General features: G+C 45.0%; 8 protein-coding genes across 8 annotated transcripts; 4 read left to right on the top strand and 4 right to left on the bottom strand.

The window, feature by feature from the left end:
- Positions 1 to 576: 576 nt before the first annotated feature.
- On the bottom strand, positions 577 to 3,878 carry GLAREA_06397 (uncharacterized protein; the record flags this gene model as incomplete). The annotated part of the gene is made up of 6 exons (XM_008081810.1): positions 577 to 1,633; positions 1,680 to 1,919; positions 2,009 to 2,499; positions 2,548 to 3,139; positions 3,192 to 3,341; positions 3,403 to 3,878. The coding sequence occupies 6 exons, from the start codon at positions 3,876 to 3,878 to the stop codon at positions 577 to 579; spliced, it is 3,006 nt and encodes a 1,001-aa protein (XP_008080001.1).
- A 974-nt stretch (positions 3,879 to 4,852) lies between these two features.
- GLAREA_06396 (uncharacterized protein) lies at positions 4,853 to 5,329 on the top strand (the record flags this gene model as incomplete). Its single annotated transcript, XM_008081809.1, has 2 exons — positions 4,853 to 4,898; positions 4,947 to 5,329. 2 exons carry the CDS (start codon positions 4,853 to 4,855, stop codon positions 5,327 to 5,329), a joined length of 429 nt encoding a protein of 142 aa, XP_008080000.1.
- A 930-nt stretch (positions 5,330 to 6,259) lies between these two features.
- GLAREA_06395 (MFS general substrate transporter) lies at positions 6,260 to 7,985 on the bottom strand (the record flags this gene model as incomplete). The annotated part of the gene is made up of 3 exons (XM_008081808.1): positions 6,260 to 7,455; positions 7,510 to 7,879; positions 7,932 to 7,985. 3 exons carry the CDS (start codon positions 7,983 to 7,985, stop codon positions 6,260 to 6,262), a joined length of 1,620 nt encoding a protein of 539 aa, XP_008079999.1.
- A 6,060-nt stretch (positions 7,986 to 14,045) lies between these two features.
- On the top strand, positions 14,046 to 15,366 carry GLAREA_06394 (uncharacterized protein; the record flags this gene model as incomplete). The annotated part of the gene is made up of 3 exons (XM_008081807.1): positions 14,046 to 14,208; positions 14,272 to 14,496; positions 14,555 to 15,366. The coding sequence occupies 3 exons, from the start codon at positions 14,046 to 14,048 to the stop codon at positions 15,364 to 15,366; spliced, it is 1,200 nt and encodes a 399-aa protein (XP_008079998.1).
- A 1,692-nt stretch (positions 15,367 to 17,058) lies between these two features.
- GLAREA_06393 (uncharacterized protein) lies at positions 17,059 to 18,742 on the top strand (the record flags this gene model as incomplete). Its single annotated transcript, XM_008081806.1, has 3 exons — positions 17,059 to 17,227; positions 17,299 to 17,454; positions 17,577 to 18,742. The coding sequence occupies 3 exons, from the start codon at positions 17,059 to 17,061 to the stop codon at positions 18,740 to 18,742; spliced, it is 1,491 nt and encodes a 496-aa protein (XP_008079997.1).
- Positions 18,743 to 19,148: 406 nt separating this feature from the next.
- GLAREA_06392 (uncharacterized protein) lies at positions 19,149 to 21,074 on the bottom strand (the record flags this gene model as incomplete). Its single annotated transcript, XM_008081805.1, has 1 exon — positions 19,149 to 21,074. One exon carries the CDS (start codon positions 21,072 to 21,074, stop codon positions 19,149 to 19,151), a length of 1,926 nt encoding a protein of 641 aa, XP_008079996.1.
- Positions 21,075 to 21,854: 780 nt separating this feature from the next.
- On the top strand, positions 21,855 to 22,535 carry GLAREA_06391 (uncharacterized protein; the record flags this gene model as incomplete). Its single annotated transcript, XM_008081804.1, has 2 exons — positions 21,855 to 22,398; positions 22,456 to 22,535. 2 exons carry the CDS (start codon positions 21,855 to 21,857, stop codon positions 22,533 to 22,535), a joined length of 624 nt encoding a protein of 207 aa, XP_008079995.1.
- A 231-nt stretch (positions 22,536 to 22,766) lies between these two features.
- On the bottom strand, positions 22,767 to 24,121 carry GLAREA_06390 (uncharacterized protein; the record flags this gene model as incomplete). The annotated part of the gene is made up of 2 exons (XM_008081803.1): positions 22,767 to 23,915; positions 23,972 to 24,121. The coding sequence occupies 2 exons, from the start codon at positions 24,119 to 24,121 to the stop codon at positions 22,767 to 22,769; spliced, it is 1,299 nt and encodes a 432-aa protein (XP_008079994.1).
- Positions 24,122 to 24,499: the final 378 nt, after the last annotated feature.

The raw sequence follows: 24,499 nt of genomic DNA, 5'->3' as shown, positions 1-24,499 counted from the left end.
ACCATTTGAAATATATGATTAATGATGCTAGCGGGATATAGATGCCCGATGTTTGCTTGATGATAGTGCTTGATACAGTATTACTGAGCGCCTGTCATTTCTGAGAAGTGCTTATATGGAATCTCTGAGGAATCAGGTTCATGAATCTCTCTCATTCATATCCTGCTCTGTCAATTAAGGCTAGCATTCACCATGGTGGGACCATGGTAAATGTACGAAAGGTAGCAGTGCCACAGCATTGGTGAACTACAGAATTGGTAGTTCCGATTGGGTATCCGAAGTGTCGGGGATCCCCTGAGAAGCAACCGACAGATGCGATAGGCCATCATACACTAACTATTACTTATATACGCTGTACATGTCCATTATAGTAAACGGCGCCTCCCAATAGGCTCTTACATCTGTATTTACATTCTGCTAAACAGACTACATAACATAACACACACACTCAAGGAATCCAAAACTCCAAGTCCCACCATTTACTATATCCAAACTTAGTTGTACAGTTATTGACAGATTTACGCCTTTTTCCAATACTCAACATACATCACAGTACTCAACATGTTTACATAATAATCATAATAACTTCCTAGTGGGAATCATCCCGCTACTCGCTGCAGCAGAGGCAGATATCTTTCTTTTCGTAATAGGCGGTAAAACCCTGGAATTCGAAGCATTCCGACTGGCAGCCAAAGGATCATGTCGACTCGACATATCCGCCACCAAAGCAGGCACTGAAAGCGATTGAATCATATCAAACTTATGGCCAAGCAATCCACGAAGCGTAATCTCATCCGTCACCAACATACTCCGTATATGCGCCTTCGCAACCGCAAATCGTTCAGCCCATTTGTTGTGTTCACTGACATAAGTCGTGTTGGTTTTGGTGATAGTCAGTGATTCTTGTGTATTGCTTTCTCGCCTCGTGCTATGTGATAAGTCTGGCTTGCCCTGTAGCTGTCTTCCTAGATGGCCGGCGAGCTGTCGCGATACGATGAAGCGGGATTCTTTCTGATTGGGGTTGATGAGGAAGCGATTCAGGTCGTCGCATCCCCTACAGCGGTTTTTGTACGTGCAAGGAATACGTGGCCGTGTGAAATTCTTGGCTGATGGGGGTTCGGCGCGGACGAATTCGACGATGTATTTGGATAAGGTTTCTTGGAATAGAGTCTGGAGAGGTGGAGGTGCTGCTTTGCCTTGAACTATGCTATAGAGTTCCTTTAATAACGGTATGTAAAAAGACTCGAATACGTCAATGTGCGACCATTTTATATGCGAAGCTTTGACATTTGCAGTCAATTTAGTGCAAATTTCGTCGAACTCATCAAGACCGAGGTCAAGACATATGGACATGACTTGGGTGATATTGAGAATATTCTGCCTATCGATCTCTTCATTTCCCTTTAGTGACGCGGATCTGATGTAAGGGTTGTCTAGGCCCGGCTTGGTAGCTTTCAGAAGGTCCTCGACTTTGAGATTGAAATATTTGGCGAGGTCGGAAATCACATCTCGAAAGACCTTGTGTGCGATGTCCATAGCCATGACACCAGTGCTGCAGGCAGCAAATAGGCCGCAAAGAAAAGCTAACGCCATTGGAGTATATGTGATTTGGCGCTTGACAGCAGGCAGGGTACTTTTAATACTTAGCGTGATCAAAAAATATTGCGGGACTTCTCTACCTCTGGAATGTATCTTGTGGGGGTAGTCTTTGAGCGATCATGCTCAGAGTATTACCATCCCGTGCTGTTTTCATTTTCGAGTCGACCAAGGCAATGACGATCTGCGACTTAATCCATTCTTCTTGTGTAGTTATGTCCTTGCTACTACGCTTCGACTCTGAAGTGATTCCGAGCTCTATAGTTTTAATGATTTCGAAGCGATCATTAAGTGACTCGATCTTGGCGAGCCGCATAGACAACCTAGTCAAGAGATCAGTAGTGCTATATGGCCACTATAATAATATGCATAGAGTGTGCGTAGATATTTGCGGGCCAGATTTGTAACGTACTTGTCACCCAATGATAAATCATATCGTACCCAAGCTATTCCACTCTGCTCAAACATTTGCGGTGTTACCTTTTCAGGCCATATTGAGAAAGCTTCCGAGAACAACTCTTTCGAATCCAGAATTTCCAATGTAGTGCAGAGAATTTGCTCCACAATCCTCTCGGAGAAAGGAGCTTTGGATGACTGGTAGTCTTTGGGTGGTCCATAATCGTAGTCAGCTGGGATTTGATGCCAATGACTTGTCTTTAACCGCCAAGATTTCAGTTGTCGGGGAACCATTCGGCAAACGGCCTCAAGGTACTCCCGAGCAGAATCATCAGATGGATTCGTCACCAATTCGTACACAAAGCGGTCATGCCAGACTAGAAGCAATGACTTCTCCGGTTCCGGTTCCGGCTGTCCATAAAAACCATAGATGGAGCGGTTTGGTACGGTCCTCGCAGGATCAAGGAAAAACTCAACTCGATAATCTTTGGGCATGATCAGCGCCACCTTGGAGTTGAGTTAGTATTATGACGAAAATGTGAAAGTCAACCTTACCGTTCGTCGATAGAAATGCGTGGCTGAAACGCCCTCATTTCCAGTATATCCAGAGTATTCCTCGTCATCAGGGGTTATGTCCTCAAAAGGAAACTCGGTGGTAAAGTTCTTCTCACCAAATTCCAAATCACTAGCGATTTCGGTTCCGTCCAATTCTACAACTTTTTTCAAAGTTGCACTTGTATCACATTCCTCTGTGATGGGATGCATGCCATCCTCATCAGTTTCTTCATCCTCGTCACAGCCTCCTTCGACGGTCTTCTCGAAATTTGCAAGATAGAACGAGAATCCATACTCTTCACAAACTTGCTTGAGCAACGAGCCAGTTTGCATGTCCTTGCCTTTCAGGCTGTCGAATCGCAGACTTGCTTCAGTGTATTGGTGTTCAAGTTGATAAGCGACGGCTCTTCTCCAGTGAGCCTGTTGTAACCCATCTTTCCACTTTGAGAATGTGGCTCTCAACTGAAGCAAAGAACCTTCACCACCAGCAGATAGTTGTTGGGGGCCCAACGTGGTATGCACAAGGTTGTAAGTCAAGACTAGCCGATGGCCAGAAAGGACAGGCTTCACCTCATGGGTGACATCAGAGAACCTTTCGGAAAGGGATTTCAGTACATTTCCATGCTAGACACTAATTGGCTTACCATGCAGCATATGAGGTTCCGAATTCTGAATGGATGGAAGATTCGAATAATTTCGTTTCCCCCGCGTGAGTTACTCTAACCTCTCCCCCTTCATGCTTTGACGGTAAAACAATAACGAGGGTACCAAACATGCCAGGAACTTTCTCGGAACTAGATTGATGTTTAGCTTCTACCAATAATAGGCCACTAAGCGTAAAGAAGTTTGACTCACTCTTGATGGGGTTTGAAAAGTGCGCCTTCGTCATAAAGCAGCATTTTATACAGTTGAGCAGAAACACCTCTACCACAAGCGCCAATACCGAGACCAACACCTACTGCAGTTACGGTAGATCTGATAAATGACATCCAAGCCGGATTCCTCAACTCAAAGTCGTCAGGAGACAGTTCCCAAGTCTTGCGTACACTCTTGTCGATGATAGTCTGCTCTCCTTTACCAAATGGAGCCTCATGACTTGCTGCGACGATTGCATGGGCATCGCGCTCCGATAAAGGAAGTCCTACGACACCTCCATTTTGGAGATATATACCTGGATTGGGTGCGTTATCCAATGGCGAAAACACTGCAAATGATCCGTCGGTTTGTACATCTGAAAGGCAGTGGTGGATGGCACCAACCAGATCGTCCATTGCCGCACTAGCAGCGGTATCTGATACAAAATTGCCATTGGCATATGTTCCAGTCGCCATGACGTCGAAATACAGAATATTTGAAGTCGTCAAGTTGGGGAAGACGCGTCGACGCGTTTGAGATAAGAAGCTAAGACGATCTCACGTGTTGATAACACGGACATTCTCGGTGATGTCACTTTAGATATACCTAAGTGTAAACAGGCAGTAGAAGACATGATGAAGATGCGAGGTGAGAATAGCCACTTGGCCATTCGTATCCTTGGTATAAAAAAACTCTTTTTTGCTGAATTATAATGACTATCCTCTTTTAAGGCCTTCAAAAGATATTTTGAAGCTCTTAAAATGTAAAGAAGTGTCATCTGGTAGTATTTATAATATTCAAGAAAGATATTTGACGGAACAATGTACCTCTTTATTGTACGTGCAAGTATAGTTCAATAGGTGTGAATCCTTCTTTGTTAGTATCAACGAGGACACAATTGGCATCAAGAATCCCAACTGCGGAGTGTTAATAAGCGATAAACACCCCTGTCACTTTCCCCACAGCAACAGCCTTATGCACACGCGCTAGCAACGACCCTCAGCCTTTCGAGTCTCAACACCACACAACCTACAATCACCATCATGACTACGAGAATACCACCATGCAGTCTCAAATATGGTCGTCGACGATACCACTGCACATCACACATCCCTCATCCACGACCCCATATCTGATCCACGTACCCCGCGTTTCGTACCTCAACCTCCTGCTGCCCCGCCTAACGACCTTCTACGGACCTTGCTCGAGTTTCTCTTATGAAGGAATACCGTTGAAGAACTTGCCTGTGGGACTGTTGTGCGATTTGTATCAGCCGCCTCTGCCGTGGAGGGTGGTTCTGGGGGATGGCCCGTTGTTCGATATTCATGATACTTTTATAAATAGTGTTAAAGAGGTACACTTACATGCCCAGCACTTTTCGAGTACCGGACTGACCTCTGATTATTAGGCAGACTTTATGCGCTATGGGACCGCCAAAGGCATAATGTCCATGTCCAAAGAAAACTCAACAACCCTCTGGAATTCCGTGCTGGATAGTGAGTATACCCATCCCCTTTGCTCAAGCCCACTAACACAACTATCAGACGATTATACAACTTACTCCAAGATCTCCAACATTCTCTTAAACCCTTCAATACCACTGAAACACATCCCTCTGCGAATATACATACCCTCCACGCCGACTCCAGTTCTTTCTCCCACCGAATCCACATCCGCACTCGGTTCTTTCAAGATCGTACAAACCCTCATACCACCACGGACGTCCGCACGGGAAGTACAAACATTAGGATCCGCTTTGAACACCATATTGCCGGGTTTGTTTCCCAGCAGGAGAGATCCGATACTGGCGGAACCAGTGTTACATGGAGCAGCGGTACCATTCAGGGCACCACTTGAAGAATTGATGAGAGAAGCCGCCTATGCGGACGGATGGTTGCATTTGTGCGTTGTTATGGTTGATGCTTAAGTGATATATGACATGTTATGGATTCGGGATACAGAATAGCATAGCTTGGAGGGCATTTAGACGGGCATTTTAGAGAAAAGGAGAAAGGGACGTAATGACGACATGATGACGGTAAGATTGCAGGTTTTGGGATTAAAGATGTTGTACATCGAGGATTTGGTTAAGAGAAATGAACCATTTCATGTTATGCTTGGTTTACGCTATTCATCTGCGTGATCACATGACATCCCTTCAGCTCAACCAATTTTTGGTTCGATCATATGTAATATATCCTCAACGAGTCGTAATGGATTTTCCCGCGAAATCAACCCACCTTGGTCACCACACCGCCGATTTCATTACCTCATATTGCGAAAGTTATACAATCAATCACGGCCCTTACTCAGAAGAGAGAATCGATAGTCTGCTAGTATCAAGATGGACAGGAGAATTATCCTATCTCATCTTTCAAAATACATCAGCCAGCCTGGGGGCAATATACGTGCTATTAACCTCCCTCGTACGAAATTTGACTAAGATCAAGGCAAAGGAGTCTGGTCATTTATTATTTCCTGAAAAGGTCGATGGAATATACGATGCATGGTCAACTTTATTGACGAAATAGATGATACTTTATGTTAACTTGATTGAATAACCGGTAAGTTTCGAGTATTGAGTGCCACTCAAATTGTCTACCGCGAGACTACCTAGGCTCTTAGCCAGCTTAGTTGGTAGAGTCAGTTTGGAGAAGATGGAACAAAATTGGATGAACGATTGGTGAGCGATATGCTGTAACTTAGATCAAAATTACTATGGAGAAGAGATCTCTCTTTCTAAAGGATCATCAAAATGGTATAAACAAGCACTAACGTCGTCATCACACATCGCGACCCACTCCCCCTATCCCAAGCGAGAGGGGTTCCAAGAACTAATCCACAATCAAGCACCCATCTAAGCAGAAGACTCATGAACAACCTGATTCTCATGCTTTTCATCATAAGCCCCCGAGCCCAACCCACCCTGCTCCGCCTTACTAGCCCTAATATCCCTAAACGTAGTCGTCGGGACCCACGAGCGCGATTTACTAGCGACCTTGACCTCAGCATAGAGCTCATCGACCTGCTCCAACGTAAGACCCTTGGTCTCGTAGATCATGAAGTAGACGAAGGCGATACACAAGAAGCAGCATGCGAACCAGATGAAGAAGATCTTGGACTGGAGATTCGCGTTGCCGGGGCCGAAATTGACGAGGTAGGGGGTGGCGTAGGCGATGGCGAAGTTGAGGAGCCAGTTGGTGGCCGTGGTCATGGAGAGACACTTTGCGCGGACTTTGAGGGGGAAGATCTCGCCGGTGACGACCCAGGCGATGGGGCCCCAGGTGGAGGCGAAGAAGAAGATGTAGATGCAGACGAATGCGATGGCGGCGCGTTGGGCGTCGTCGTTGAGAGAGAAAGACTTTCCTGTGACTGGATCTTGACCGCTGTAGACGGTACCAAGAGATGCGACGATGAGTTGACAGACACACATTCCTATTGCTCCGGCGAGGAGGAGTGGTCGGCGGCCAAATTTATCAATGGCGTAGAGGCCTGGGAGAGTTGAGAGAACATTAACTGCTGAAGTAATCATGGAGATAACAAAGGGATTTTTGATTCCAGAATTGGTGAAATAGGCGGTACCGTAGTAAAAAATGAAGTTGATTCCGGTAAGTTGTTGTAATGCTTGAAGGCCACAGCCTGTTAAGAGCCTCTTTCCTACATTTCCCTTAAAGCAGTCGATGTAGCCTGCTTTGCCCAAAGAAAGCTCATATTCGTGGTTTGCTTGAACCTCGGCAAGCTCCTCTCGAATAGCCTCATGGTCCCCAGGAAGTCTACGAAGTTTGGAAAGAGATCGAGAAGCCTGCTCATGTTTGCCTTGTTTAATAAGGAATCGAGGAGTCTCTGGTAAAATCAACATTCCACCAATGAGAATGAGCATCCATGCAAATTGGACGGCGACTGGAATGCGATAAGAGCCAGTATTGTTTTGTTTCTTAGTTGCGTTATTGACAATGGCAGCTAGAAGAAGACCGATTGTGATGGCAAACTGGTAGGATCCAACAATGACACCTCGGATCCACTTTGGTGCGGTCTCCGATTGATACAGAGGAACTGTTTGTTGACATTAGTTGACATGTACAGCTGAACATATGATTAAGGGCTTACTCAAGGCTGAAATCAGGCCGACACCATAGCCCGCGAAGAACCTCCCTGCTGTGAACATAGGGATTGCAGTAGCGGCAGTTTGAAGAATGACCCCAAGATTGAACACAACTCCAGCAGAGAAGATCAACGACCACCGACGTCCGAGCCAGTCTGCAAGTGGGGCTGCACTGAGAGCACCGAAGAACGTTCCCGCAGAAAGGATAGACACGATTTGAGATGTCTGCGAAGCTGTGACATTCGGCCCTTGATCGTCCACGAAGCCGGTAGAGAACTCTTGTTTCCAGTACGGCATCGCCAGAATCCCACCAATCGTCCCGGTGTCATATCCAAAGAGTACTCCTCCGAAAGCAACGAAGAAGCCAATCATAATCTGTTCCCCAAATTAGCATGGTCAAGAACTCATTGACGGGGAATACACTCACGGCAGGCCATGATCGGCCGGGGACATCTTTCGGTTTCTTTAAAGCGAAACCCATTTTGTCAATCAGGCAGTAAGAGAGTGAGACAGCAAGAGTAGAAACTCAAGAAGTGTTGATCGATGAACTGCTGCGACAAAGGATAGACATGACGAGGGCTTTATAGGAACGAGTAACAGGGGCTCGACTCAAGCTTCACAGCCTGGAGATTGCACAGACTATTGCATCCTTGACAGGCGGGGGAGAGGGGGTACTCCGCTACCCCGCTAGTAGAGGGTGGTATCCCCCATGGTGGAAGTTAGCCAAATGTGGGATAGTTCGCCGAATTTATCTCAGATGTTTCAACGAAGAAAGTTGGCCGCTTGGGTCTTGCATCAGGGCGGAAGACAGGTCTAGATTTAGGTGGCTACCAATATACTGCGATGATGCCCACGACCTGAGTATTGCTGGCATGGTCCATTGTTGCCGCTAGTCGTGCGCCGGTGATGCTTGTCCGCTGCCTCGTTCTTGTAAAGTACATGGCTACAAATGGCCAACCTTATCAATTGAAGACTAAACCCAGTCTCGCAAATTGACTGAATACTTCAAAGCCAATGGCTGTTTGATGAAGGCTCCACAAGCGATACATGAACCGGCTACCCCGCAAAACTCTATTCTCAAGGGGTTAAAAAAAAACCAGAGAAGATCGTCAAAGCCAAAGATCAGAACGCTTCTTCATTCAGGTAAGAGCATGCAGGGCCACAGGCTTCGGTCCTTCTATGCATTGAGTTGAGCGGATCGTTTGTTGAAGGATTGGTCGAGCGATAAATCCAGCGAAAAGAAAGTCAAAATCCTTGCGCGAACAGGTCGGCATCCTGGGATATTACCGAGCCGATCTACGTGCAGTGGCAATCAGATACTTCATGATTTTTTGGCGTACGCCGCTGATGCACCTTGTATACACATGCTCTGCGCATCACAATGGTATGAACCGACGAGACATATACTGCCATTACTCGCGCGTACATGGGAAGAGCACCTTCTGTGACAGAAGTCGACTCTAGGTCGGGTGATACAGCAGTTTTCTCGGCCCTAAACCCTCGATCAATCGCTAATTGACGGTACTCGCAGCTGTTAACCTTGTCCTGAACCTCGTTAGCCCGCAGTGGTGCCACAAGTTACGTTCTCGCCCCAACAAAACCTTCCAAAGCACGCCAAAACCGGGGCCACCGAGCCGCAACATCATCTGATTCAAATGCAGACGTAGTATTGAGTCCAGTCCAGAACCCAGATTCTGATATTATTGCTTCCACAGTAACTAACTGTCGGGTGTCGGGAGGGAGAACGCGATAAGCGAAGCCAGACCAAGCATATCAGAGCGGCACAGCGCCATAGCCAAGCACGCGTATTGAATGCCGGTCGTAGCCCGTCATGTGTGGTGAGCGCCCGCGAACAGGGGCTCGGAACGATACCTGCTTCGAAACCTTTGAGCTGTTGATGAAAAATAAACAAGTGAGGAAACCCTTTGACATGCAACTCAACATGAGCAGCTCGAGGATACAAAGTAGAAGATGAAGACACAACAAAGTCGATGCCACGATCCCTACTTTTCTATCGATTCCTGCTGTTGGATGACCACTTGGTAGTCGAGAATTCGTCAATGTCGATAGAACCTTGGATCCAAATGCAGAAGACCACCATGATGAACCATTAAATGGCCTCAATGCGCTGCTTACAAGTGGATCTCTCCCTTCATTGATTCATCGACATGTCCAGGAGATACATCCAATCCCCAGAGACTGGGAAGAAGCTCTGTGGGGCAGACCAGAGCGGTTTAGGAAGAATGATATCGGGGCATCAAATCTTCGATATCGATCGGCCAAACCAACTTTCTCCAGACTCTCTCCTGGGGACCCCATAATCTCGCGGGAAACCTTGCTCTAAGCGTATGGCGTGTGTATTGGTTACACTGACCGCTCCCACTCTTTCGTTGCAATTACGCGCCCTGATGTGGGTGGGAACACCTCCAAATGGACAGAACGGGATATGCCAAATACGGAAAACAGATAGGGAAGTGGTTGTCTAGCAGAAAGCCTGCAGAGTCCAGCAACAGGTTTGGACGCTTCCCGGACAACAAGATTGATGAAAAGGGGCGCAAGTTCAAAATATCAAAACCTGAACGAAAAGGCGGCGTTTGGGTCGCGGAAAGTGTGGGAGGTGGGTTTTCTGACGCGTCAACCTGCTACCTTCGCACTCACGAGGTATCAAGTCTACAAACGGGAACTTGGTGGTGTATTTGGACCCAGGTAGAGTGAGAATAAAGATGTAAATGAAGAAGGATGATGTTGTCGAGGACGCGTCGTCGTCGCTTCCTCAAAAATATCCGATGATTTGACGTCACGTGCCATTTACAGCACCTTCCAACTGTTGGAATGTCTTGGCAGCAACAATTGTATAACAACATTAATCCAAGTGGTTGCCCCCAAAAAATTTGGTTTACTCTTTGCTTATCAGTTGTGGAGAGTAACACCAGATTACTCCCACCGGAAACTGCGCATGATTAGTTCCTGGTTCGATTTACATTCATTGTTTTCAAGATTTCTTTTTCTAGATTCATCATTGGAGCCTGCGTCCGAGACACTAATTGGCTTAATTAGCCTCATCGGAGCGGTTTGCAGTTAGTTTTAGTTTATGCTTTGGTGTATGGTGAGATATTCATGGAGCTTTCGAAGACATTGGCAAGTATTATGAAGACGTTTCGTGGACTGTATGATCCAGATCTGGGGTCACTTGATGTAATTCTGCCTAATTCCGCCAACAGCGAGCAGATAAAGTGAGAGTACTACATAATGCACCCTAAGACATCTGCTATGACGAGAAAGTAGTATGAATCATTGGATTTGAAGACACACCTGCTAGACATGTGTTAGTTGAGCTGTATTAGCACTTTTCTGTAGGAAGAATAGAATATTTATTCTGGTTTGGAGTCTGTCAAAAGTTTGTGAATTATCTCATGAAATGAAAGTGCTCGCGGTTAGGGTATGTGCCACCCCCCAATTATGTAATTAAGCATCTTGTGGTATTGAATGCTCTAGTAAACAGTAAACAGGAACTGGACAATCCAAAGCGACATACGACTTTACAGCTACCAAAAACATTGATTGAGCAAAATCATGTCTATCTTCTCTCTAGTCTTTTGATGTGGTCTGCTTCGATCATTCTACATAGTTGACTAGGTAGAGAAGATTATCCTTCTCGAAATGTGTTTTCAATAATGTCATCATGTAATCCAGCACCAACACTCTCTTCAAAGATGTTTAAAAGAAGTCCTATGAGGTTATTGGGGTGTCTTTATGGTTTAGCAATGCGTTCGGCACTTGGTCTGCTCAACGGCTAGCGAGCTTTGGAAATAGAATCAACATTCCTTAGGAGTCGTCAAACGCCTGATACTTCTGCTATGAATTACCAATGTGTGACATCCAGCTGGCAAGACTTGAGCGTCTTCAAAAGGATAGTAATCTCGTCGATTCCCTCATAGCTGAGATAAATTAGTACCGCTCCGAACTTCTCTGAGACGGACGACCACCTTGACAGATTCGAGAGGATCTTAGGATATGGTTCGCGTGCGTTTCTCTATGTACTTCAAAACGGTCGGTATATTTCGGATTGGAAAGTCAGCATACCCGCTTCTTCCACTGTAGACAAATCCAAAGCTAATCTGCTTCTCATATTGTTGCGGTGAGATTATACGAGCAATCGGACTTGGTCATGGTCCTCCACGCAACGATGCGACGATCTTAACTGTCAACCAACGACAAGTGCTGGCAAGGTAAGGTAGTATCGTCACCCCCTCAATTTCTTCTGGGTTAGGATGTGCTGGTAAATGCAGTGTCTCGCGAACCACCGCTCACATTTTGTCAAAATAAGCCTGAAGCAACGTCTTGTAGCTCACATTATGTCAAAGTAACCTTGAAACAGTTTCTTGTAGGCACATGTCGTGTTGGTCGAATAGCCTCATCTAGAAGTGATCTTTGCACAATATATTATTGACAACGTCATGACAGTGCCAGTATGATTGTGCACCATCTCAAAAGTGTCACCAAAAACCTATAAGAACTCCATGATTTTGCTCCTTTTGGTATTTCAAAATCCAAACTCACTAGATAAGTCAAATCAGAAGTAATTCAAATTCTCCTGGACTCACATTAGTTCCCATCAAAGCACCACACGGATATTTTAGCACCTACCAAAAGCTCAAAATTTCAACAAACAACAAAATGAAGATCTCATTCACAACCACATGCTTATTTGCTGCTGTCATCGGCAGAATCAATGCCGCAAGCATTCACACCCTTGGGTTGCAACATCATGTGGGCAGAATACCTGCTGCATTCCCTCATGCCAACTCGTCTGGCGCGATAGCAATGGTTGTGATGGTGTTGCGGAAAAATCTGGAGCATGTACAAACACCTTCGGTGGAGCCACGGATACATCCGATTCAGGCGTGGATATCTGTGATGGATCCGGTGCCTTCTTCTGTGTCACAGACGGTGGGGTTAGAGTGGTGTATGTTGCAAACAGGTCGAATGAGGTTTCGGCGGCACTCTTTCCAGCGGTGTATACTGAGTGTACTTTGAGTGGACAATGCCAGCCATGTGAGACTCAAAGTTCATGCCAGGATCCGGTCCCAATTGGAGGTGGGACCACTCACAACTGCGCTGCTTTCAATGCGTTGTTGACTGCCAGTGGCGTAAATTTGGTGCCATGCTGAGCTTTGTTCCACCAGGGCCATTCCTCGTTCGTTTACGAGGAATGGCAGGAATTGTTGCAAGGAAAAGAAGCTGTTGAAGGAAATCGTCGTTCAGCTTTGGGGTAGAAACTTTAGCATTTTAAAACCATGGTACTTTAACCACCACACTCATTTGTAATTTATTTTAAGGGAATTGTTCTTCAATCAACGAGAGCAGCAGAGTAGCAACTAGCATGTCTTTAACTTTGGAACATCAGTCAAATTCAGACCATTCCATCAATACTATTATTCGTTGTGAAACCACTATAGCTACTACAAATTGATGGTGACCTTTAAACCTTATTGTCTAAATTCATATTTCAGTATATATTTCTTGCTCACCATTAACCATGATTACTCAAGGAGTGAAATCATAATCTTGAAAAGCTTTTTATCCACACAGATTGCTCTGGTTGATTTTCACAATTTATCATATGGAATATCTTTTAGGTTCTAAAATGCTTGGTCGAATTAAAACATCTCCAAGAAATATTGTTAATCTAACATACTGAATCCAAACATATTACAAATGAGTCATACCGACACTCTCATGTTGATCCCTATGTGAAGTTGTCCAAAGTTTGTAAATTATGCCAACAAAACAAAGGGGGGGGGTCATAGCGAGGGATATATCTCTCGGCAGTGTTATTCTAGACGTCTTGTGATGTTTGTAGTGTGCCAATTCGAACAGCAACCAGACCGTCAAAAGCGAATTGCACTTTAAGACTAGTAATAGTATTTAGTAGGCTCAAATGTCTTGATTTAATATTACTTCTTTTGTTGTGATCTTCTTAGATTACTTTCATATATTTGATTGTCTAGAGTAAATTGTCCCGTTCAAAACCTAGTTTCTTGAATCCAGTTATCTATTCCAGCACTAACACTCGCTCTAATGATATGCAATGGAAATAATGAGCCTACTACTGTTTATGTCTTGAATTCCAGTTTTCAATATTACACATCTAGTCCTGTATTGAGAACAAGTGAATGAAAACCTTATAATGATTGGGTACACGTACTATGTTGGAGCCTTCGATAGACTTGATTCACGTTAGCCCTACTCTCGAGTCTTCCTTGTAACTCATATCTTCCCAGACTTATCTGTCTATACTTATCTTGCTAGAAATGTTAAACTTATCCTCAACATCAATGATTATTCTTGGAGCTTCAACAACCAAAGCTGTGACGATACGCCTCTATGATCAATTTGAGACGTGTTTCACCAAGAGTAAAAGAAGAAAATAGTAGGCAATATGTCACTAGAGATTTATCTGCTGCTGTTGGTTATATTTTAGACGTGAGTTTGCTGACTTCAACTTATAGTTTTGCATCTTTAGACGATGGAATTCAACATGTCCCCAGAGGAGGTAGAAGCCCTCAAAAAAGATGCGGCAGAGCATTGCAATTATGTCCTCGTGGATGAGAGCGAGGCCCTAGAGAAATACGTCAACGAAAAACGAATCCAGAAAGTGTATTGGACGAATTCAAACGGCATTCGATATACATGGGGGCCAGGTCAGTCATTTAATCCCCACTAGATTCTATAAACGAGAACTGAGGATGCCTGACCAATCTAAGATGTTATAAACTTTGCTACCAAATATTCGAAACCCTGGGAAAGTCACATGAATGGGAAAACGAACCGAAAGTTTCTGATACCAAACGAGAAATTTCGCCGCCAACTTCTCAAAAAGCCATACAGTAAAGGTTACGCCATGATGACTACCCACGTTAGTCACAAAACAAAAGGGGGATGGCGACTGTCACGCTCCGATCCTCACCATATACTCAACTTTCCCCCAGGTGAGTAACACTTTGAGCACCTATATGTCTGTACTTCTCTGACTCTCAGGCAATTAAGAACTACTTGAACTCATTTGCCGCTTTGCGCTTGTTCTCCCCGAAGAAGCTTTGATAACACCCCTAGTAATCACCACAAATTGGAAGAGACACTTTTCACAGCCACGATTTGAAATTTACAATAGACACGAGAAAAACGAAGACCCTCATGAAATTCTACGATTCAATCGCAAAGATGATAAAGGCAAATATATACAGCTGAGATATTTGCAGGTTCCTGCTATCGATGCCACCTTTATGAGGACATGTAAAACACTACATCAAATTGGCTCATCCATACTATATGGACAAAACAAGTTCATATTCCCTACTGAAGGACGCAAACTCGGATGGCAACCTTCAGCTGTACCATGCTGGTTTGGAGGAGATATTGGCGAACATAGACCCTCTCCAGTGCGACCACATGGAGAAACATGGTGGAAAGAAGTAAATGCTGGGATTGCACAAATACAACAACGTACACCGGTTACTTCCCTTCTCGGGTGGATATACTACGATCCTTTCCCCAGGTTCATCCATACTATTGGACCTCAAAATGCTGCTCATATAAAGAGCTTAACTTTCTCCGGCGTTGCCAGAATTCACGATTGCTCAATACTCAATTGCGGACCGCGTTGTCCCCAAGATCTCGTCCGAAGCTTGCGATTATATACTCCATTCATACAACAGTTCTTTAAGGGTTTGCAAACACTCACAATCTATCCGCTACAAGACGACAAATCCGATGAGGGAATTAGCCTAATACTTGGGCGTCCAAAATCTTTGGCAGAAGCCATGACGAGACTTCTCGAGCGCTCGATCATGCGAATTTAAACCATCCAAGTCCTTCGAGTTTTGAGATACGAGGCCGATGAAGATCTGCTCCATGAGGAATTCGACTTCCGTTGACAGCAGCTAAAGTACGGTCGCGAAATGCCTTATACCTTCGCAAACCCTGTTATCGAAGCAATCAGGACACGCGCGGTGGAACAGAAGATGAAACGTAATTTAGGACTTGTGAAGCAGGAACTGAAGCCAAATAATACTTCCCAAAGGGGTAGCGGATCATTGTAACGTTGAGAGCCAGTCGTATCTATTGACTTGAGATTGTCTACCGAGTTTATACGACATTGTAGTTGGAGATTTGGATTTTTTTCTCATGTACCACTGTACTGTACTTAGAATGTGTTGTGTTTTGTATTCTCATCGTCTACTAGTTGAGATGGTCAGGGAGATACTTTTCTTCTCAGGAAATTATTAGATTTTACTTATACTCAGAACCATAGCCTGCAATGGCGTAAGAATCACACTTAGGAATTGTTCCAAAGGACTGTCATTCTTTTGATAGTTCAATATTGATCGTCAGCCAAAAAGTTTCCAAGATCTTTCATCAGGATTCAATTCTATTAACTTGATAATTCATGGTCGATGACTGTAACACGTGTCTGGACTTATGACACGAAAACACTTCGTTCATAAATCCTGTTGTGAATTGAATTTAGTTTCTAGATAATGCATCTATTAGCTAGGTTCAAATTAAGTTGCGCACACTTTTGAATGTGATTCGTGATGTTTGGCCGTTTAAAAGAGGGAAACTCGTTAACATTAGACTATATATTCATATATTTGAAAACATAGACGTAAGTAGCTCATGCTTAATTAACTCGGCTCCATCATGCCTCTCCTGTTTTGTCAAACTTTAAAATTTTCAACGTCACGAAATTGAAACATATGGTCGTCCATCTAGGACGCTATGTGAATTGTAGACGCTTTAATGATTTGCGTTTGTCAATGCTTCATGTGAATTCAAGATCAAAATCCGCCCAACTATGCACAAGGATGACTGGTGAAGGGTGGTTGATTAATCTTGTTGACATGTTGACAATCGAGAATTCAGATTCCAACATTATTGAGTCACAGCTCATACTCAAACATGCAATCTTGTATGCTAGCGCACATGTGTTCAATCGTACTGCAATATTTAAGTTTTATGACTCTGAATCAAGTGTTGCCAGGAATTGTCCTTGAATATAACATCAAAATAAGTTCCTTGGTATTGTTTCCATATTGTCTCTCTATTGAGAAAGAAGGGAATGATTTCTCTCTTCTTTTCATCTTAAATTAGAGCTGGGAACAAGATGACCTTGACATTGATCAGCCAGTTGGTCATATCGAGAATTCACACATGTTTTGACTCCTCCACGCCACTCAAGGAATAATCCCAAAATGTGAATCCAGCTTCCATATATTTCTAGATAAGAAACATGAGTACTATAGTTCCTTCGGGAATTCACATACATATGTCACTAAAGTCTACCTAATCACACTTATCGCGGTCATATAAATTACGCCCACCTGTATCTGCAATTTACAAACACTTCACAACTACATCTCAACGTTACACTAGATCAAATAAAGATTAAAACAGGAAGGTAAGCATATTTACTTTTCCTGCATCTCAGTCACCAATCGTTTACTAATGGCCAGGCTAGTCACATTATAACAGAATTCTCGACTTCCTAGAACATGGCGTACAACTTGTCGGTTTCAGATTGGGAGTCAATCCTAGAATGCTCTCGTAACGAATACCCTGAGCTAGAGCCAAGGGCCGCCGTGGAAGAGTGGGTGAAACGTAATGGGACCCAGGGTGTGTTTTGGACAGAATCCGATGGTACTCGGTGTAAATGGGGTCCAGGTAAGATTCTCTATGATAACTTTCCCTACTCGTTGTCAATCATCTCATAATAGTCAGCTGACAGACATCAGAGGCTGTAAACCATGTAAAAAAGGATTATCTTCGAAATACGACACGCAAAATTGTCAAGTACCGAATACCAAAGGGCCCCTTCTCCTTAAAGGCGCTCAACAAACCGAACAGCAATGGATACGCACATATGACTGCGCATACTAGTGAGAAGATTGGTAGGGGATGGAGGCTCCCGGTGACTCATAGGCGCCATATTCTCAATCTTCCTTTAGGCAAGTCATCAGCAGTAAGCCCGTTTGCTGGAGGGACCTTCCCAGCTAACGAAGAAACCATATAGATATACTTGCTATTATCTTTAACTATGCTCTTGTTCTGCCGAAGCCCTACTTAATTCAACCAGAAGTTGTAACCACAAATGTTAAGTTTGGTTATACGTCTCCATCATATGAGAAATACTCACGCACTGGGTACGATGGAGGACCCTCCGAGATACTAAGAATCGATTGCAGGGACAAAAATGGTCCCTATGAACTGCTAAGAAAGCTCAAGCGACCGGAGATCGACGCCAGCTTTTTGCGAACCTGCAAAATATTCCACAAACTGGGGTCGGAAGTATTGTACGGTGGAAATAAGTTCTTCTTCTTAATGCGACAGCAATGTGGCGTCGACCCTTCAATTTTTGGAGGAGAAGTATATCGACCACCTCCATTCAAGCCAGGGCCCGACGAATGGCGGAACGAAATAAAGGAGGGACTTTCTCAAATCGACCGCCACGTTTACATCACATCACTTCGTGGATGGATCTATCACGATGACTTCCTACGATTCATTTACACGATCGGACCGCGCAATGCCGCTCTTATCAAGCATCTGGCTTTCTATGGTACTGTGAAAATCCACACCTGTCATCCTAGAAGAGAACATCACTGCGATGATGATCTCATTCGGAGCCTGCGCCTTTACACACCATTTCTGAAACGATTCTGTCAGAATATCAGTACGTTGACCATATATCCGCTTGAGGATCACCAGTTTAGAGACGAGGAGTTGCCTCCATGGAGACCTAAGACCATGGAAGACGCCGTGACCATGCTCCTCGAGCGATCAATTATAAAGATTCCGAGTCTGAAGGTTCTGAGAGTATTGAGGTTTGAGGCTGACGACGGTATTGAGTATGGAACCACCTATGACTATGACACGAGTTTCTTTCAGTTTAATCATGGTCGCGATGTTCCTTACGATTTCGCAGAACCTATAAGGAAAGTAATCGAGGAGCGTGCTATGGAACGGGAGAGACAGCGCCTTTTGGAACTTGAAAGACAGAAACGAACCAAACAGATCGCCCTTGAATCTGGCAAAAACAGTGAACCGGTGAAGTGTGGTTTCTGTGGAGAAAACCACTTGTGGGTGTACTGTCATAATTTGTGCAACCGATGTGGGAGCTTTGGCCATTTTGGACGCGACTGCTCTCAGGACACAGACGGCCTTGATGACTATCGATAGGGAACGACTTGAAATGAAATTGGAAATTTTGTATAAATGAATTTGAGCAAACTAGAATGGTCTTTTTGTAGAGATATACCCTAGATTGGAGAGCGTACTTCTCACAATGTCTTTGCTCGCTTAGAAGTAGCAACATTTCGAGCCTGCTTGCTATCTGGAAGATCGATTTAAGAAGGCAGTTTAAATATAGAGATTTCAATCGGACTTCTCGGTTGTAGTTCTGCTATCACAGAGAATGACTTGATTCGTCTGTATTCATTTCCAACGCCGCCTGACTCCATTAAATGCCCCAATAACTTTGTTGACACACTCTTACCGATATTGAACCAACCCCTTAAGACTCCCTATCAATTATGTGAACGAATAAAACCTACCATCGAACACTTGAACGATCTCCACAGCCGCACTAAGGCCCATATCTCAAAAACGACTGCGCCTCCGCATTCATAGGATCAGTCTGCACCATCACAGCATGCTTTTCCATATCGCTTTGCATCCCCGAAGTCCTCCCAAGCCCATTATCCAGTCTGAAACTAGCACCATGGACCGTGATAACCGGCCCAGTATTCGTATCTTGCAATTTGATGTCCGGCACCTTCTTGATATACCCCGGATCGCGCTTATCCTCGCCCTCCAACGGACCAAGCACATTCGCAAGCAGCGAGTTCGACCAATGCGAAGTTGCGAGAGATCGTAAAGCAATTTGACTGATTATGGCAAATAGTATCGAGATGAGGACGAGAAACATCTGAAGGTACGACATTGCCGGACGGAGGACGCTGACTATGAGGGTGACAAGTGAGGGGTCGATACTAGCGATGAATCCGCGAGCGATGAGGAGGTTGTCCATTGCATCGGAGTGATTAGCTGACCATTGAATTGCATTTTCGTCTAGGGCCACAGAGCTGAGGTTAGAGCGCCCGTCACCAAGGCCGTAGACGACGAGAACCGCAGAAGTGTCGACTGTGCCGAAGAGACGCATTGGTTGGTTCCTGGTTGAAACTGCGCAATCCGTACTTTCTATCACACCCCCATAAGCGAGGTTCATGAACGTAGTGTCGCAAGGTGCGAAGGCCGTAGGAGCTTTGGCTATGGTCTCGGATCTTATCAAAGTGATATTGGTCACTGCAATTCGAAGTAATGAGTATATCGGATTACCAAGGTTATCCTCAGGAACCAGCAGCTGCCACATTACTTGGGTAGTGGTCGTATTTGATCCGTCAATCACACCGAATTGGTGACTTTTCCCCAGGTCTTGTACCTTCATGAGAGACTTTTTAAGTCGCGTAAGCAAAGGCTGGGGAGTGGCTCGTTCTGTCGCATTATTACTCCATGTTCGTATTAGAAAGTCTTCCACCTCATTTTCTGCAAAGGGGACGCCAGGTATGGTCAAGAGCGTGTATCGTGCCGAAGTTTCAATAAAAGTGTGCCTCCGTGTCCCTTTGGTTATGGTGAACATCTGCTTCATCATAACTGTACCACCACCTTGGCCAAAAGATGCCCAAATGTTTCTCTTTCGGTCTGGTTTGATGTATTTGGAGTCTAGTTTATCATCAGACGCAGTGTCCCAGTGGACCTCTGGTTGTCCCATGGTCGCCGTGAGAAGATCGTTCACATAGGTATTGTTGAATGTACAATTCCAATACTGAGCAGAGCTCACCGTAGCGTTGATAACGGAAGGCGAACAATCGGGACCAGTCGAATTGCCGTTACTGTCAGTACTGGGGATTAACATGACATATTGATCCGTTGTCACAGACAGACCATCCTCATCTAGCCATATTCGTCCGCCGATACCATCGAAGACTGGAGGTATATATTCTGCCCGCCCTCGGTTTACATCGGGAGTCAGCGAGAAGTTGACCCCAGGCTTATAGAGGTTTGCGCCAATGACAGTGGGTAACTCCTGTTCGAGTGTCGACATCTTGTTTGGTCGAATATCTAAGTACGATATATATCCGGGATATTCGAGCAGCGAGCCATTGCGGTTCGAGGCAGGTATCCGCTGGCTTCGCATAACATATCCAGGCGCATCCAGACCCCACAACAACGTACCGTACAAACTGGCGGCAACATAGGTCAAGGTAAAGCAGAACACAATGAGAGTTCCCCTCGAAAATCCTTTGGAGATGACGAAATACAGCTTTTGGATAGGATCTTCCATGAACATCAGGTATGAGGCAAAATGATTCCCCCTTGAAGCGAACAAGCTGAACGTTTTGAAAACACTAAGTGCGAGCAAGAATTGCGACGCTCCAAAGATAAGGGCTTTGATAGCATTATGATAGACGGAAAAGCTAGAATCAATAAATGGAGACGACGTTGAAAGCATTTTGACGAGATACCGCAAAACGGGTCACAGACTTCATGAACGACTTTGCAAAAAGTGCCGGCAAGAGACACAGCGAAAAATCGACTTATAATCACCCAGCGCTGAGTGGAGACAGCAACAGCTTTGTCAACTTCTCAATTCCGCACATCGTATTCCATCAAGCCAATGGTGTCTTGCTTTTTTCTTTTGTATGGCTGGCAATCACCGGTGGCGTTCTCAGACAGCCCGAAATATATCTTGGCAGAAGTATTGACATGCAGCCCTGCCAAATCTTTCAGCTGAAAATGGACGACAGAAATGCGAGCAAATGAGCGAGGATCGGACTGGATAAAATCATGGACCGTAATGCCGAGAAGCGCCTTGTTTCGAATTCGTCACCCCGCAGAGCCGCACCATTTCTCACCGTGCGTGATACTTGAATTATGATTATGCTATTGCCACAAGGCAATAACCCTCACGTTATGATGCGCCGACTGTCTTTGACTCCAATTATGTGGGGAAGATAGCCAAAGTCAAAAGGACATAAGGTGGAAGGTAGACGGACAATTGACTACATCTTTCTCAGCAAAGCAGGCCCACTGGATCGGAAGCAGTGATGGTAGCACATAAATCATCTCCATTCAACCCGAGTCTCGGGTTCTGAAGAGGCTGAATACTCATGAAAGCATCTCGGCTACTTCAGAGCTGACCCCTCTCGTAAGGTCGAATAGAATAGTTTAAATGTCTGTAAACGTCCTCAGAGATAGAAAACAAACCGATTGATCTTGCAAGAGTAACATCATGAGGCATATTTTGAAATGCTCCAGTGCAGCTGTTTTTGCGCTCAGGCTGGTGTTGTTGAGTGCACAAATGTTGAGCGACGAACTCGAACCCCCTTACGTGCTCCGCATTGTCGCCTCGGATGAATCTATCGACGGATCATTGGTTCTGACGGATAACAGTGATGGCATAGGATTGTACATTGATGGCGATTCGAAAGTATATGGCTCTTCGCCGTGGATCTTTTCCACCACTGGCCTTCTCAACGAGACTCAGCTCATGAATGCCACTACACAACTCATCATACTCGGTATTCGTGGCCATATGTGGGATATCGATCCGCTGACGATGCAAATGTATGCTGTTGACAAAGCACATGCGCAGACAGGATATTTGGGTACGCCTTGGCCCTCAGCATACAACGCTGCGAAATGGAAGTTTGATGTTCAAAGAGACGACGATGGAAGATGGATAATGGGCAGCGGGATTGGGCACGGAGAGTGGATGGCAGATCCGGATCAGTATCACCAGAAAAATGATACATGGTCCATACTTTGGTGGAACAGTAAGCTGATCATTCTCAAAGCCAGGCAAGACTTAAAGAGCTGATATAGAACGCCAGGCACCACTTCTGGGCCAACAACCGAGAACTTGCCCGTTGCTATTGAAATTGTATCCTTATCTGACCTAGGCAAAGTCTAGAAATTGACGTAAATCAGGAGTTTATTCGCTGTTGCTCAAGTATAGCACAGCGACGGAGAAGTTAGTCTAATATAGCAACTTTGTCAGAAATGATTGTAGCGAGCTGTATGCGTTTGCAATATACTTCTCTATTTGGCTAATAACCATGAGTTGATAAGCTCACAATTTGTTGATTAAACCTCGATTGCTTTCAGAGAATGAAATGCGTAGTTTTCTAGTACTGTCATCGGCTCAAGGTTGTGCATTGGTTGACGCGTCGCCAGCCGTTGTTTCCGCCTGGGCCGTGTTATTTCCATAGACAGCAACTCCAGTCTCCTCGTTCGAGGGAACGTTCGGCATGCCGGCAGTAGCCCGATTCCCTTCAGCTACCGATGTTCTTGAGGATGAAGAGATTGCTTGTTGTGGCGTAGAAGATCGCGAAACGATGCTAGGAGAGGTAGACGCAACCGGAGCCGGAAGTAATTGGCGGTATGGGGTGGGAGTCCTGCTGCTTTCATTTGAGAACCCTTCTGATTGCTTTCCAACCGTAGCTACCGATGACCTAGTTCTCCTCGGAGCTGACTGCGCCAGTTTTTGTCGTTTCTTGACAGGCTGTCCCAACTCCTTAGAATCATCTCCTGCAGTCTCGACATCCAGAAGGGGAATACGTCGTTCTTCCTCATCTAATTCTGCTACCTCTTTTCTGGCGTTTTCCTTCGCCTGCTCATCATCTCCTTCGAGAATAGATTGTAACTTGACCCTTTGTTCTTTCCTCTGCCGCAAAACCTCTTTCTTCCATTCAAGGTTTGTGTATCTCTTCTCTACATGAACCGTGACAAGATCTGTCTCTCCTCTCTTTTCCTTGGCTTTTATCAAGTCCTCCAGGAACTTTGCCTGTTGAATCCGACCCTGAGATGCTCGTGGGCCAACGTCAATCGCAAGATCCTCCCTCCTGAGGGATCGAGTCTTCGAACCGTTTCGTCCGGCAGGGTTAGCCTGCGTTTTGGGTTCTGCTGTTATCGGTGTCGAGTCCAATCGTACAGAACTTGTGCCGAGGACATTTACTCCGCCAGGAAGAATTTGTATCCTGCTGACATTATCCTTTGGGATGTTTTTCATGAAGAAGATTTCTGTGCCGATATTTTCCGCCCATCGACAGGAGTATAACTGCCCACAGTAAGATACGAGAGGATTTTCGCTATGGAATTCCACAATCTGAATTTCCGATGCCAGATTCTCTGGTGGGTCTACTTCATCTGGATCAGCGGTCGGCTGGAAGTCTGGATCCTCCTCTGCTTGTGGGTATGCGCTTGCTGCATCCGCTTGTTCTGATTTATTGCGCCGTCTCCCTGACGATTTTGTGAGTTCTGGAATGGTAAGATCGAGAGTCACATAGTAGCTCTGGTAACAACAGATTAGTCTGAGTGGACGTAAACACAGTCAATTAGCGAGCTAACCTCAGTTTCAGTGGCAGAATATTCATACTCCCACTCTTGACTATCCTCGTCGTCCTCGAGACGAGGAAGCATCGTCAATGTGTGTGGATTGGGAGCTGGTGGTGGTGTGGGTTCGACACTCGTAGGGATTGAGGACTCTGTATGTGCCATCATGGATGCGGATTGGGATGGAAATGATTATCTTCAAGCTCCCTGAAAGACATCGAATCGTGATTGCTTTTTTTCAGGATTCTGTCGGGATATTGTGAATGTGGTTAATTGGGACAAAATCTGATTGTGGTGAAGCTCGGTATCATTTAGTAAATGTTTAGCCTCAGGCATCATTATCTCCAACCACATACCAAGAAAAGTTGAACGAATATCACCTTGGTAGACCGACATAAAGTGTATAAAACGTTGTTAGAATTCAATCTAACTATAGAAGTATCCAGTAAAGACGGTGTGCGAGTATTCAAAATCGAAAATTGAAAAAAGAAACCCTGATTCCCACATATCCTTCGACCCTGTCCGTTCTCAACCCTGGTTGTA

The sequence above is a fragment of the Glarea lozoyensis genome (assembly GCF_000409485.1).
Source record: "Glarea lozoyensis ATCC 20868 chromosome Unknown GLAREA15, whole genome shotgun sequence".
In the NCBI taxonomy this organism is placed as follows: Eukaryota; Fungi; Ascomycota; class Leotiomycetes; order Helotiales; family Helotiaceae; genus Glarea; species Glarea lozoyensis.
This window is presented reverse-complemented; position numbering and strand designations above follow the sequence as displayed.